Source organism: Cydia strobilella, chromosome Z (assembly GCF_947568885.1).
Source record: "Cydia strobilella chromosome Z, ilCydStro3.1, whole genome shotgun sequence".
In the NCBI taxonomy this organism is placed as follows: Eukaryota; Metazoa; Arthropoda; class Insecta; order Lepidoptera; family Tortricidae; genus Cydia; species Cydia strobilella.
Window position 1 is genome coordinate 8,038,148 of NC_086068.1, and position 15,644 is coordinate 8,053,791.

The 15,644-nt window shown below is 38.8% G+C and overlaps 1 protein-coding gene across 3 annotated transcripts in view; it reads left to right on the top strand.

Annotated features, from left to right (window-relative positions):
- The window catches only part of LOC134754241 (bestrophin-4), a 70,291-nt gene that overhangs the window by 41,470 nt on the left and 13,177 nt on the right, over positions 1–15,644 (top strand). For all 3 annotated transcript variants that reach the window (XM_063690433.1, XM_063690434.1, XM_063690435.1), the window contains 3 exons: positions 11,247–11,376; positions 12,610–12,848; positions 15,062–15,190. In XM_063690433.1, the coding sequence (XP_063546503.1) occupies positions 11,247–11,376; positions 12,610–12,848; positions 15,062–15,190 (498 nt within the window). The remainder of the gene's footprint in view (positions 1–11,246; positions 11,377–12,609; positions 12,849–15,061; positions 15,191–15,644) is intronic.

The following is a 15,644-nucleotide window of genomic DNA, read 5'->3' on the forward strand; positions in this document are numbered from 1 at the left end:
CACAAATCAAAATATTTAATAAAATAATTAGATTTGTTCCCAAGGTTGAGTATTGCTCTGTAGGTTTATCTAATAGTCAAAAACCACTCTGCTGCTATTAGGTGATGCCCCGTTCACTACATCCCAGGTAGCAAAATGACGTCATTTTACGTCATTTTGCTACCTGGGGTTCAGTCTAAACGGGTGCCACGTGCAATTAGGTTGTGTAAGAGCACGCAACGTGATTTCTCGTATCAAAAGTACGTTTTATGACTTAGTTATTTAATGATGTATGTCATATTTGTGAGTAAAAAGAAGTCTGACCCTGAATTATCTGATTAAAACATGTTTATAACACAATAATTAATCTCATCACTTGAAATAATAATAATTTCTAACGAGGAATTAATATTGATTTACACAACTTTGGAAACTTTGGGGATTGCTAAAGACGCCGGTTCGTATTCCGGCCTTCACCACTGGAGGGCTTCGTCACTTTTTCTTTAATATGAAAAAGTTCAGTTTATAATACTGATTTGTTTTCTTAAAATGCTAATAAATTATTTAATAATTTACATAAGTACTTTTTTTGGTTTCATATGTCATATTATATTCATTACATACCTCTGTATCTTGTTACTTTTGACCCACAACGTGTTACTTTCGGCCTGCCAACAGGGTTATAGTATAAGTAACAAAAGCAAAACGAGGAGGTGCGAGTAGCTTTCCTGCTTCGATGACAGACGGGGTTACTGTAAGCTCGGAAGGATTAGAGATTTGTAATTTATTTGCTCAATATTTTTCATCAGTTTACAGGGAGGATGACACCAATAACTTTAATATGGCCAGTGTCATAAAATCATCTGAATGTCTTAATAACGTAACATTAAACCTTGACTCGATTAATAAAAAACTGAAACACCTTGATGCTGCTAAAGGAGCTGGCCCTGACGGTATCCCCCCATTTTTTATATCTAATTGTTCAAAAACATTATCTTATCCGCTACATATTATTTACCGTGAATCGCTTGAAACTGGTATTTTTCCAGATGTATGGAAAAGAGCTAAAGTTGTTCCAATACACAAGGCCGATGATATTAGCGTAGTGAAGAACTATAGACCGATATCTATACTTTGCACTTTTGCCAAGATATTCGAATCCCTTATCTGTCCTTTTATTCAATGTCACTTCAAACAGTATATAACCGATCATCAACATGGTTTCGTTCCTGCACGGTCAACTTCTACCAATCTTGCCTCCTTCTCTGAGCTTGTCACTACGGCTGTTGATATTAATAAACAGATCGACGTTATCTACACCGACTTTAGTAAGGCATTTGACCGAGTTTCTCATATGGTCTTGATTCAGAAGCTTTCTTCCTACGGCGTCACGGATCCCCTACTAAAATGGATTGAGTCATATCTCCATAACCGTTCATTTTATGTAGTTATTAATGGTTTTTCTTCTCAGACTTATAATATCCCTTCAGGTGTTCCACAAGGCTCCCACCTTGGTCCAATATTATTCAATATATTTATAAACGATTTGCCCGCCCAACTTCATCACTCTATCCCGTTCATGTATGCAGATGACCTCAAATTCGCTAGAATGATAACTTGTCCTTCCGATATCGCTCTCCTCCAGGATGACATTGACAGACTTAATAAATGGTGTTCAGAAAACGGTATGTCTCTCAATGCCAAAAAATGCTCCTCTATTAGTTTTACACGTAAGATCAATGCAGTTTCTTCATCCTATCATATTGCTGGCGAATGTCTTCCTAAAGTGCAGACTATACGCGATCTAGGAATTATCTTTGACACAAAACTTACATTCGTTCCTCACATCGATGCAATAGTAAAAAAAGCTTCAAGTATGTTAGGATTTGTCATAAGAAACGGAAAGGTATTTCGTAGGACACAAACCAAAAAACTCCTCTATTACAGTCTAGTACGCAGTCACTTAGAGTATGGTAGTATCGTCTGGCGACCACATTATGCAACTCATTGTCTTCGGATTGAAAGATTGCAAAAAAGATTTATGTGGCACTTGGCTCGATCGGTAGGTCTTGCTAAAAGATCTTTTTCTTACAAGGATAGGTTAAAACGTTTTAAAATGATATCTCTTGAGAATCGTAGAGATCTACTCGATTTCAAATTTCTCACTAAGCTTATAAGAAATAGTATAGATTGCCCACAACTCCTGAGTAGCTTTCGATTCTCAGTGCCTAGAAGAACACCGCGTTTTGCTATCAAGCCACTGTCTTGCCCCCAGCGCCGAACTGTTTTAGGGTCAAACTCCCCGGTACCACGCTTGAGCATTTTAATAAATAAATATAGTGACAAGTTCGACATTCACTTTGACTCCTTGTCCAAAATTAGAAATTTATTCACTAGTAGTTAGTATATTTCGTTTTAATTCCATATTTAATAATACAACTTAAACAGTCGACATCATAGTTGCGCTTTGCTCCTTATTCTACAATAATAAGGTGTTCAAATGTGTCGGCTTTGTCGTTGACTTTGCTTTTAAATTATTCGCATGTGGTGTTTACCAGTAATTAGTTATACATTTAGCATGTAATTAATGTTTGAATAGATGTAAGCCTCAATGTAATAACTTTCGGTGAACCTTAAAAAAAAAAAAAAAAAAACAAAAAAAAAATGCGATTTTTTTAAAGTCACTAATACATACAAAATACACAATTATAAGGTTAATCGAGATGTTAATGTACAGAACATGAACTGAAGTTATATATGACTACATTAATTTCATCAAAAATAATAACGGTTAACAAGAAACGGGCTATTGAGCGCAGCATTTTAGGTGTGAAGAGGACCGATCGTATCCGGAACACCACGCTGCGCGCAAAAACCCGCATTGCTGACGTCGGTGAGAAGACTGCTAGGCTCAAATGGGACAGGGCCGGTCACGTCTGCCGCATGCATCCAGACAGATGGGCTAGCATAGCCACCAAATGGATGCCAGAAGAGGAGCGCGGACCCGGCAGGCCCAGACGGAGATGGCGGGACGACCTAGACACCTTTCTCAACAACTGGCCGGAGGAGGCACTATATCGGGAGTCGTGGAAAACAAGGGGAGAGGCCTTTGCCCAGCAGTGGGACACCATAACGGGCTAGTAAAAAAAAAAAACAAGAAATTAAGTTTGCGTTTGTCCCCGCTCTCCCCTACACGAGTACGGTTGACAGCTAGCATCTCCGAATTTACGTCGTTAATTTTTATAATAAAGCTAAGCTAATGATAAAACCGAAGGTGATTCAGGTGCCATTGTTATAGAGGTCAATTCGATAAGTATCGGCAGTTAGTGTTATGTATTCGCAAAAGAAACAATGAATCTCTCAACAACATCCGTTGACGGCACTCACGCAAAAACTACAAACACATCAGAGGACCGCTATAAAAAGTTCTTAAGTTGTATGTCGCTTACTACCTAATGTACTCTGTTCATATGTAAACAATCCTGAGACAGGCTCAACCGCCAGCATCGTGGGTTATCATTTCCTGTGTATTGTAATGAAACACACAGGATGACATTGGAGTATTGTCTTTTAGATCTTTCTCGGTGCTCATTTGTGACTGTGATGTTGAAAAATGAAAATATAAATGTCCTAGAGGTAATTACCTATCTACATCAGCATATTTTGGTCGAATCCTTGCTTCGCTTAATTCGCTTTAGATGATAGGTAAATATGTATGTATGTTAAAGAACGCAGTCTAGAATAAGTATTATATACTTAAATAATAATTATTCATTAAACCGGCATTTTTGGCTTTCAATTAAAGCCAATAATCTCCCTTGCTCTGGACTCTTGCGGTGGATGGACTTCTGCATAAGATGGCGGAGCTCCGAATCGACACTCAGGGGTACGCAGACGACCTTGTTGTGACGGTGAGGGGCAACTGTCAAAGTACTTTATCAGACCTTATGCAGAGGGCTCTCAACACCATAAATACATGGTGCAGAGATAATGAATTGTCTATCAATGCGGACAAGACAATTATAGTTCCATTCACGAACAAGCGGAAACTAGACAAACTTAAGCCGCTTGTCATGAATGGTAAAACTATTCCGTTCTCAACAGAGGTCAAATATCTGGGGGTAACACTGGACCAGAAACTGACCTGGAACAAGCATGTGGACGGAACTATACAAAAGGCTAGATCAGCCTTGGCAATATGCTGTCGTTTAGCAGGCAACCGATGGGGTCTAAAACCCAAAATTGCCTTGTGACTGTACACAGCTATAGTGAGGCCGATAGTGTCTTACGCCTCCGTAGCATGGTACAGGAAAACGACGCAGAAGGCAACAGTGACGAGGCTTGGCAGCCTGCAAAGAACTGCCTGTGTCATCGTCACTGGAGCCATGTCATCCTCCCCGACGGCAGCCCTAGAGGCCATACTAAATCTACCGCCCCTTCACCTGCATCTGGAATTGGAGGCGAGATCTAGTATGCTTAGAATAGCGGGCGCTAGGAGAGGTAATTGGTTATCGCAAACCCTGAGACTGTTTAAGGAATCAGTGTACGATATTCCTGTTCTTGGGATGCCGTCCGACACTATGGCACCCAAATTTTGTCCACTCAAACTCTACTCAGTGGAACTTCCCAAAAGGGAGGACTGGTCAAACAGTCAAATTAAGTGGAAAGAAGGAAGCCTGAGGTGGTACACTGATGGCTCCAAATCCGGATCTGAAGTAGGCTGCGGAGTATATGGTGAAGCGCCCAGGAAAAGCATCAGCTTAAACCTAGGGCGTTTTTGCTCTATATTCCAGGCAGAGGTATACGCCATTATTGAATGTGCGTCAATAAATCTGCAAAGCAACTACGGCAACCATACTATCTATATCCATTCGGATAGCCAGGCGGCACTCTTAGCCCTAACCTCTGATGTCACCACATCGAGGCTGGTTGAGAACTGCAGGCAATTATTGAACAACCTTGGAGCCAGGAACAAGGTTGTTCTACGTTGGGTCCCGGGGCATGCGGGTATCGTTGGAAACGAAAAGGCCGACGAACTCGCGCGAGCAGGGGCTAAGGGGAAGAACTACAGTCCTGAGCCGTTTTGTGGGATTCCCAGAAGCCTAACGCGGCTCACCCTAAAGACCTACTGTCACTACAAAACCATTCAACTCTGGAGGGAAAAACCAGGGTTGAACCATTCCAAAGCGCTTATCAAGGCCTTCAGCAAAAAGGCGTCTTCGAGCGCCTTGGCGCTGCCTAGGAACCAACTGCGCAACTTGGTCAGGGTGCTTACCGGGCACTGCGGCCTAAATAAGCACATGCACACTATGGGGAAACGTGACATGGGGCGGTGCAGACTCTGTATGGAGGCAGAGGAGACGCCCCTACACATCCTCACAGAGTGCCCCTGCCTAATGCGCACTCGTGACTTGATCCTGGGTGGACATATATTGCGCCCGGAGGAGTTAAAGTCTCTCGAAACCAAAAAGATCCTGCAGCTGTTCGAAATTGCAGGTTTGGATCGAGAGTTGTAGTAGGTGGCGATCACAATAGATCAGAGATGGTCGCAGTGATACATAGGCTCTGGAGCCTTACATAGCCCCTAGAAAAAGAAGAAGAAGAAGAAGAAAGCCAATAATGCCGGATTGATTATCATTTTAATAAATGTCACGGTTTCTGTTTAAAATACATCAGGACAGGCTCAAGCACATAGTAACACAATACAGAATACATATAATAAAGTGCAACTTGGAAACAATACTACAAATCTCATATGCAAACCTGACAAAGTTATTACATTGATTGATACATTCAATTTTTTCCTAGACCCATATACCTACTGTAACAAAATGCCCTAAATTTAAATAAATTTGCAACATAAGAAAAATTAACAAGTTTTACAACATATTTCTATTATCTTTTACTATTTCTAAACCCAGTGTTTATTTTTGCAATGCAGCGCAATTTTATGCTTATCTATGCAATTATGTGTTCTATCGCATGCTATTACTTACGCTCCACATAGAGATTGTAACTTAGTGCACTTGCTATAGAGTAGAAACAAAAATAAAAATACTTTAATCATGACAAGATGAGAGATGAAAATACTCAACTACGCCAGGCGTGGCTCACTCCGCGATTTCGTCGCGTCGCTACACTCGCTACAAGTACATGCGGCCCACACCAATTTTGGTTTTATACCCATAGTAATTGCCGCGCACCGCTACGAAACGGACACCTGTTCGCGCTTGCGCCACCTAGCGGTCATATTTTTGATAGAAAATACCAATCGAAACTTTAATTGTGTACCTATGGAAATAGTCCGTGACTTTTCGTAGCAAAACTTTCATCCTGATTTTTTTTTCTTTTCGTTTGACCTTTGTCGATTAACCATTATCATTCTGGCATCTAGGCCCCACAGATATCACCCGAAGACTACTAATCGCTCTATTTACTATTTACCTGTCATTCGCTAAGTGTAAACAAGAGATTATGCTCGACAACTGTTAATCTGTCACATTACGCCATCGGGCAGCGATTGTCCCTTGATCATCGTGTCAGTCGCGTGCGTCCGCCGGTGCGTTAAAATAATGCAAATATGTCGTTTTGAAACCTTCATTAAGTTGTCCGACTGAACGCTGCCATTAGACTCGCGGCCGGAGCCACAGTCTTCTTCATTGGTACAGCGTTCTAACCGATTGTCCTTGATAAATAAGAAAGAGCCCTTGATTCTTGACATCGGCTTCTGGTGGCGACACCAACACAAGTAGAATGGCCCGTGTGAATGAAATGTGTTTTTCCCTATTAATTATTGAAAAATTGCGAGAATAAGTTAACACGCCCCCCAGCCATTCTTTTGTTACATCCGATATTTGACATAAGGATGACGTGGCTTAAATCAAACACTGTTTGATAACAAGAGTTACCGCTAGATTTAAAATAAGTAAAATAACCCACCATTTAAACTTCGCCACTTCATAGTCGTAAAAGTTCTGCGTAAGAAAGAAGTTGTAATTTTTGCCTCGCAGTCCTTGATTGTACCCTATAGAAAGTTAAATAGGTTAATGTTATTATAATAATACATAGGTAAACTTTTCTTGCGTTCCATTTGCTCTAGTGTGTAATTGTACATTCGGTTATTCTTTTACACGCAATGGCACAAAATGGCTTTAGCACAAAAAGTTCATACCTACTGTTCTAAATCAGTGCAGTGCGATTTCAATCGAACAATAACTGTTACGTGTCGCGATTATGACCCGTGTTTATGTTCTGGCATTATGCAGTTCTAGCCAACGCGTTTGCTGACTTGTCACTGGAAAATTGTGTAAGTTTATTTAAACGAAGTTGCGTTTTTTGTTTTGGGTGTTTATTTATTAACTTCTATGAGTACACTATTATTTTTACTCTTGAAGTAGTGCTCAGATTATTATGTACACCCCGCCCGCTACATCTGTTGATTGTAAATACGATGAAGTTGCTGCAAGGAACAAAACGTGGCGTAATTTAATATGAAATCTAGAATTCAATATGAAATCACAGAAAGTAAAGTATAGAGCGGTCATAAAGGTCACAATGTTTTAGTATTTTCATGTTCTGGTTTTTCTTCTCGGCAACTTAACTGGAATTCGTGAAAACCAGCAACAACCATGCAATGCAACAAGCGTTCCGTCAGCCGCTCCCTGGTATTCAAGATTTGCCACACTTCATTTGGGCTCTTGCGTGAAAAATTACCCACGTCTAATCTACTCACACGGCGCAGTTTCTTGTTTTTATTACGTATTTCATAAGATCTTCTCCTCAACTCCAAGTTAAGAACGCTTGTAATAAATAAATAATAGTAAATAAATATTATAGGACATTTTTATTTTTATTGATTAAGCCCCACAGTGATGACGTACGGCACAGAAACGTGGTCGCTCACGATGGGTCTCATAAGAAGGCTCAAGGTCACTCAAAGAGCAATGGAGCGAGCCATGCTCGGTGTTTCCCTGCGTGATCGAATCAGAAATGAGGAGATCCGCAGGAGAACTAAAGCTGTCGACATAGCTAAGAGAACTTGCTCGCAGAACCGATGGCCGATGGGGCAGAAAAGTTCTCGAGTGGCGACCGCGTACCGGAAAGGCAGCGAATGACCGTTCGTTGTGGAGATCCATGGGGGAGGCCTTTGTCCAGCAGTGGACGTCTTTCGGCTGAGATAATGATGATGATGATGGACTGATTATTTGACGCTGAATGTTTTCAATAATTAATAAATATTTGGGGACAATCATACACAGATAGACATAGCCCCAAACTAAGCAAAGCTTGTACTATGGGTACTAGGCGACGATATACATACGTATCTCTATAGATAAATACATACTCTATGGACATAGAAAACACCCGACTCAGGAACAAATATCTGTGTTTACCACACAAATAAATGCGCTTACTGGGATTCGAACCCAGGACCATCGGCTTCATAGGCAGGGTCCCACTCGTCGTCACTTTAGATATGGTGTGATAGGTAAAGAGGTACACGTTAAATTTAAAGCTAATATTTCATGTAGTTTTGTCACGTTCTTTACTGATAACTCTACTCGTGTTCTTTATCTAGTACAGACAGTACAGTTAATGGACAGTCCTGCCAGATTTCAAATGACCATTTCATACATGTTATATTGACATCCGGAAGATTGCGGGTCACTTCTGGATGAGATTAGCTCAGGAACGGGAAACGGGACAAGTGGCGTAACTACTACAAGAGAGGCCTATGCGCAACTGGGCGGTAAAGGGCTGATATGATGATGATGATGATAGTGATTGTCAAGTAGGGTAGAAAAAATGTTTCGCCGAGTTATAACCACGGCACAGTGATTTGAACTCACTTTCAGTTATGCAACTTGCTTAAAATTCGACTCGCGTGTGTAGATAAAATACTCGTGCTAAGTAAAAAGTTATTTAACGCCATTCTTACCCGACTAGGGCTAACTCAAAGAAAGTGATTCTATTATTGTACCTACATTGCACCGTAAAGTCGAAACGTTTGATTCAATTTTGAAAACGATAATAAAAATACTACTCTTCGTTTTATTGCATTATAAAATGGGTAAACAATCTTAACATGTCTTTTTATTGAAAAACACTTTTCATACCTAAATCAAAATAAATATGTAACAATTATATAGCATAAATGATCTTTTACGTTCTTTTGGTTTCATAAGTAATAGTTACTATTTTTTTTAAAGCGTTTTGTTAAATATGACACGTCAAGATTGTTTTCATTTCTCATGCTTTGAAAGTAGGTCGTTGTTGTTCTAAAACGTTGTTTTCCTTTTTTATTTACGATAAGCAATTACAATTTTTATTTTAAATGGATTTGTTGTACAATTTCTATTATGATAATTAACTCTCAATTCCATAAATCATGATTTTTTTATCAAAATTGTTAAATGAAAATACACTTAAAAAATACTACTGAAGTACTTAGCCGTGTTTTTTTAATACACGTCGTTTACTTTCCTCGTATTCGAAATGAAAAGTATTGTTTTTAACTCGCCATCGCCACCAGTGAGAGACTACCTCTACTGAAATGGGTGCCTTTCATCTCTTGCTTAACAATCTACTATTATCCTTTATCTAATGCTAAAAAAACGAAGTATATAAGTAGGTGAAATCGGTATTGATTACACGGACTTGATCGATTTTAATCAATTTAAATTATTAGACACAGCAAGCCTCCTTACACATCAATTGTTTGTAATAAATTAATATGTTAGTGTATGTACAGGTGTTTCCCCGGCTATACCAAAACAATTAACTATGTACATATTTCGAGACTATAAAACTTATATTTGAAATATGGTATGATGACGCAGTGTAATGAAATAATGTTTTTTTGTTACTCTACACGAATATAGGTGTAGGTGTGCATGCAAACTATACATAAAAACTAACGCGCGTATAAAACATATGCATTATGCAAGCGAACATCTAAGAAGTTGAATGCTTTAGCGATGTATTTTATATAGGAAATATTTAAATAGATTTAGTGTATTTTTCCTTTTGGCGATGCATGTAATGAAAGCGACTTGAACAAAAAATGCCACGTTTTAGGGGCCCACAGACTATCAGTCCGCCGGACGATATCGGCCTGTCAGTTAGAACAAAAATTTGACAGTTCCGAACAACCGACAGGCCGATATCGTCCGGCGGACTGATAGTCAGTGGGCCCCTTTACTTTACACTGCTGATCCGTTCGTTATACAATATACATACGCTCAAGTCCGACATAGACGGATAGGTCGTCTAAACGAAAATTACAGTCCATTGATTTTATTTCATTCCCCCGCACGAAGAAATGAGATCGTATCGTTGTACTTAATACAGACTTTATTGGTAAATATAAACAGTACATTTTACACGTCATAAACTTAAACGTGCCATAATTACTTTGCGAATGTAAGTGTCGGCACTTATTCGTGCTTATTAAGGTGTAAACGTTACAAAGAATCACGCAGTGTCACATTGTTTAATACCTTAGCCGCTAGATGTATTTAATAGTCATAGAACTGAATAATTTGACCCAGTTCCTATCTTGACTTCGTGGTTAACTTGAAATTTTGGTTGTACATAAACTGTTGCATCTATATTGTTAATTTTTTTACCACTTATACATACATTATTTTGCAATAGGTCCTAATTGTATGATATTTGAATAGGCTATGGATTGTTTGTAGGCTTGATCTAGACCATGAGTCCGTCTTGCTTTTTTAAACCAAGATTGTAAATTAAAACTAATACTGGTACCTACATATTTTTAATGCCATAAGAACGTAGGCAAGTCAGCTGATGACACGCTGGTGCTGCTAGCGTCGACCGTCATACAAATGTAGAAAATAGATGCAAAGTAGGTGCTCATGCCGCTTCATACGAATACACTTTTTATGCTTGTGTAGCCAAATAGGCATAAATGGAACCCTTATAGTTCCGTCATGTCCTTCTATCTGTATATCATAGGCACATAGTCGTACTCCTTAGTTTTACTAGACTTATATTGACCGGGATATAGACCGTGATTACCTTTTACAAAAACTTACTTTTTACCTACTTACTTTTACTTTTTTTTTTATAATACAAAAGGTAATCACGGTCTATACCCCGGTCAACATAAGTCTAGTGAAACTAACCGTGAATCATTCAAAACTCTCCTTAGTTTTGTACAAAAATTTCTAGAAAAAAAAATACTTTTACGTGTGATTTATGGCTAATGATGATAAAATTTAAATTTTAACGTTAAATTTCAGGATGAAACCGGCCGACTGATGAGGAGGAACATCGTCCGGTATGCCATCTTAGCGTACGTCATCACTCTGCAGAGGGTGTCGCTCAGGGTGAAGCGGCGGTTTCCCACGTGGCAGCACGTCGTGGACTCCGGTTAGCCATAATGCTCGGTTCACATCTATTCCAGTGGCATTCCAGTCCAGTGATAGAATCCTGCGCTGCAATGCTGCTGTAATAATCTGAACCGGCACTGGAATATAATCATTCCAGTCCAGTGACTGGGATGATGGTCTACTTTTGATTCCATCAGCTCGCCCAATCCAGCGCCACTGGAATAATGTAGACCATCAACCCAGTGCTGGATTAAACATTAGCGTTACGCGCTATTATTAGCGCGTATTATATATAGCGTAACGCGTTATTATTATTTATTTATTTATTTATTATTAGATCGTGAAGGCCGTTCCATGGGTTTGCCGCTGTCTCTGTCACATTTCACAAGAAAGAACGGGAAAGATCATGCGTGTCAATTTTGATCGAATTTTGTCAATTTTTATTTATTTATTTTTAAAAACGTTACCCTACAATATCGAAATTCGAAAGCTTTAAAATTACTATTTAAGTTAAGATGGTTTTTTTCTTCTTTTTTTGTTTATAGTATCACATAATAAATAACCGAGTAAAGCTGGATTAAAAGTCCGAGTTAGAGGTTACTTTGGGAATTAATTGTATCGAGCGAAGTGTCATAATTCGTGTATCGGTAGCTATGATGTTAAAGATAATATAGTCAAGAACTACATATATTTTTTCCACGTCTACGAATATCAACACCTCTTAGAAAAACATGATCATATAAGGAGATTTTTCGCCTTCTGGCTCAGGGAACCGCCTGAAAACGTATTGTTTTTTAACAGTCTCCATAAACTCACTGGAGAATGAAAATGACTACAGTTTAATTAGTGCTGGATTCGATCACTGCACTGGAATGCTATTAGAATAGATGTGAACGGGGCATTATATTTTATGTGTATTTTATGTTCCAATAAGGCCACAAGTCAACAAGTTCTAATAAGGCAACATGGTTTGATCTTCCTAAAAAATACAGATGTCCATTCCTTCGCCGGTACTCGGAATAGTCAGAATGTCTCTATATGGAATTAGTAGCGTGTGTCCGCAACTTCGTCTGCGCAGAATGATGATGATTACTGATAAAAACTATTCTATGTCCTGGGGTTTAAGCGTGAAGAAGTTACACACAGTTACTTTCGCATTTGTAACAATAATAGGGATTGGAGTTATTAACAACAATTTCTGAGCGTGATGATAACGTTGACGTTTTAACCTAAACAGATGTACCTATCATAATAGTACTTTCTATCCTTTCAGGTCTCATGTTAGAAAGTGAAAGAAAGGTGTTCGAAAAAATGGACGGAAAGAGTCCCATGTCCAAATACTGGATGCCCTTAGTGTGGGCAACTAATATTATAAATAGAGCAAGAAAAGAGGGGCTTATCACAAGTGATCACATAGTCCAAACGTTGTTGGTGGAGCTGTCAGACATCCGGAGGAGGCTCGGAGCCTTAATCGGGTACGATACGGTGTGCGTGCCACTTGTTTATACACAGGTTAGTACTTAACACATCTACGTAGTTAAAGACGTTGGCATAATATCTATTACTGTTTGATTTTTTTTTTAGTTTACGATTCCTAAGGCTAATTAATACGACAATGGTTGAGAACCTTGACGGATATGCGCCGTGAAGATATAACTTATGTTCTGCAGTCATATATTATTCCACATTTATCCAGCTAGTGAACAAATCAAATTATTTTATGAAATATTTTTTTTGATTTCACATTTACTTCGAATAACGTCAAAAATTATAACAGTGGAACGATCTCATATTACTAATATTGTTGAACGAATCACGGCCGTGTTGCACGCATTAAACTAAGTTTAATACAAAATTTCAAGGGCACAGTTTAACTGAAAACGTTTGATGCCCAGCAGTGAAACGTATAATAACGAATAGTAAAAACAAATTATTATGCTTAGCTACATTTTTTACAACACTTTGAATGTACTTAATACAAACGTAGTTCCGCTCTTATTTTAAAACTACTTTGTTGGATTGTAATGAAACTCTTTGCACATACAATGACATGAGGTATATCTACGTCTGAAATTAGTTTATATAGCTCCAGTTTATAAAACAAACGAAATAGAGCAATAACAAGTTTTGTATGAAAAACTTAAATTCGCTGTATTTTTTTAACTATGGTATCTGAAGCTACATAAACTAATTACAGACTTAGATATGCCTTATCCTATTGTAAGTACAAAAGTTCAGAGCAATCTAGCCAGTCGTTTTAAAATGAGAGCGTAACTACGTTTGTATGGAGAACCGAGCTTGCCGGAGACCCTTATCTGCTCCGCTGGACTGCTGTTCCCTTAGCTTTTAGACCATCGACGTTCTCAACATAACACAACACACAGATAACATTGCCGTTAAATGATGCATACGAGTACCTACTCGTATATCACTAATATCAATATTAGCGGCCATAATGCTTTCGTATATGTTTACGTACATACATTATAACCCTTGCGCTTGTAAATAACTCTACAAAAACGACCAAGTGCGAGTCGGACTTGCGCACGTAGGGTTCCGTACCATTACGCAAAAAACGGCAAAAAAAATCTCGTTTGTTGTATGGGAGCCCCACTTAAAGATTTATTTTATTCTGTTTTTAGTATTTATAGCGGCAACAGAAATACATCATCAGTGAAAATTTTAACTGTCTAGCTATCACGGTTCATGAGATACAGCCTGGTGACAGACGGACAGACAGACAGCAAAGTCTTAGTAATAGGGTCCCGTTTTTACCCTTTGGGCGTTCTCTTTCCTCTCAAGGATTTCGTGTGTTTAGCGAGAGCTTTAGGCGTTATAGTAAACCAGCGTTGTATTACGATTGTTGAGCAATGGAAATGCAACCCTGCTTTGATTAAACAAGGTATATTAGCACATTAGTTCCGATGATATGAAGCGATTATCACCGTGAATTTACGGCATTTTGTGACGGTCGCAGCTAAAAAAATACAGCATTTTGACATCTATGTATGCGGATTACGGTCCTAAATTGAATAGGTACATATTTTTGCGTCGACCACAATTCGTTTTCGTAATGTTACGTGGCACGTAAAGTCACGTTTTATGGTTTTAGTACGGACCACATTGTTAAGAGTCCCCGGCAAGCTCGGCCGAATTGCACCTTCCCATACAAACGTTGTTCCGCTCTCATTTTAAAACTACTTGTTGGATTGTAATGAAACAAGTTTTGTATGAAAAACTTAAATTAGCTGTATTTTTTTATTATGGTATCTGAAGCTACATAAACTAATTACAGGCTAATTATATACTTTATCCTATTGTAAGTTTCAGAGCGATCTAGCTAATCGATTTACAATGAGAGCTTAACTACGTTTGTATGAAGAACCGAGCTTGCTGCGGACTCTTAACTTAAAACTGGGATACATTCATTCTTGCTCCCAAGGAGATTATCTACCTTTACTACCTTATTACATTTCTTTATAAGTATACAGTCAAGGGCATAAATATATATACATTCCCAAAGTTTCCAAAATATGTGTACGCTCTTACACCTTAGACAATAAAATCGTGTGCACATATTTTTGAGTCATTCGTCTGGAACGATATATTTGCCTTCGACTGTACCTACCAAACTCTTAAAATCTCAGAATTAGGTTTATCCGAGTTGGAACTTAAGCGAATCAAATATTGATTGATTGCTAATAGTATGATAATATGTGTAAAAGGTGGTGACGCTGGCGCTGTACACGTACTTCGTGGCAGCGCTGATGGGCAGGCAGCTGGTGCCACCGGCGCAAGGGAGCACCTCGCAGTACCACCCGGACGTGTATTTCCCGCTCTTCACGGCGCTACAGGTAATATACCCTCTTCTACTCCACCCCGCACCTCCAACAAGATTCCGAGTAGGTACAGTATCTAGTCATCAAATATATTGGAGCGGCCGAGGTATTCACAAATATTTCAACAAGGTTTCTATTATTAAGACGTTAAAATTTAAAGTGCATTTCAGATAATTTGAGCATTTTGACTGCTCCGCTCCGATCTATCTGACGGTGACCGTACTACTTAATCTCGTTTTCATTCATTTAGTAATGCATATTTTCCTTAGTGTTCATTTAGATAACACCTCTAAATTTTTGACGAAGTCTATCCGAAGGCTCGAGTCCTTTTAAGTTGCGCTTAAAAGACGACTCGGGACTTAAGACTCGAAAACTTTTTAAGCGCAAAGTCGAGTAAAAACGAGTTCTTCAAATTTAGACTCACAAGACTAGAGCTCCTGCCAACACTAGCTTGTTAACTCAATATTTT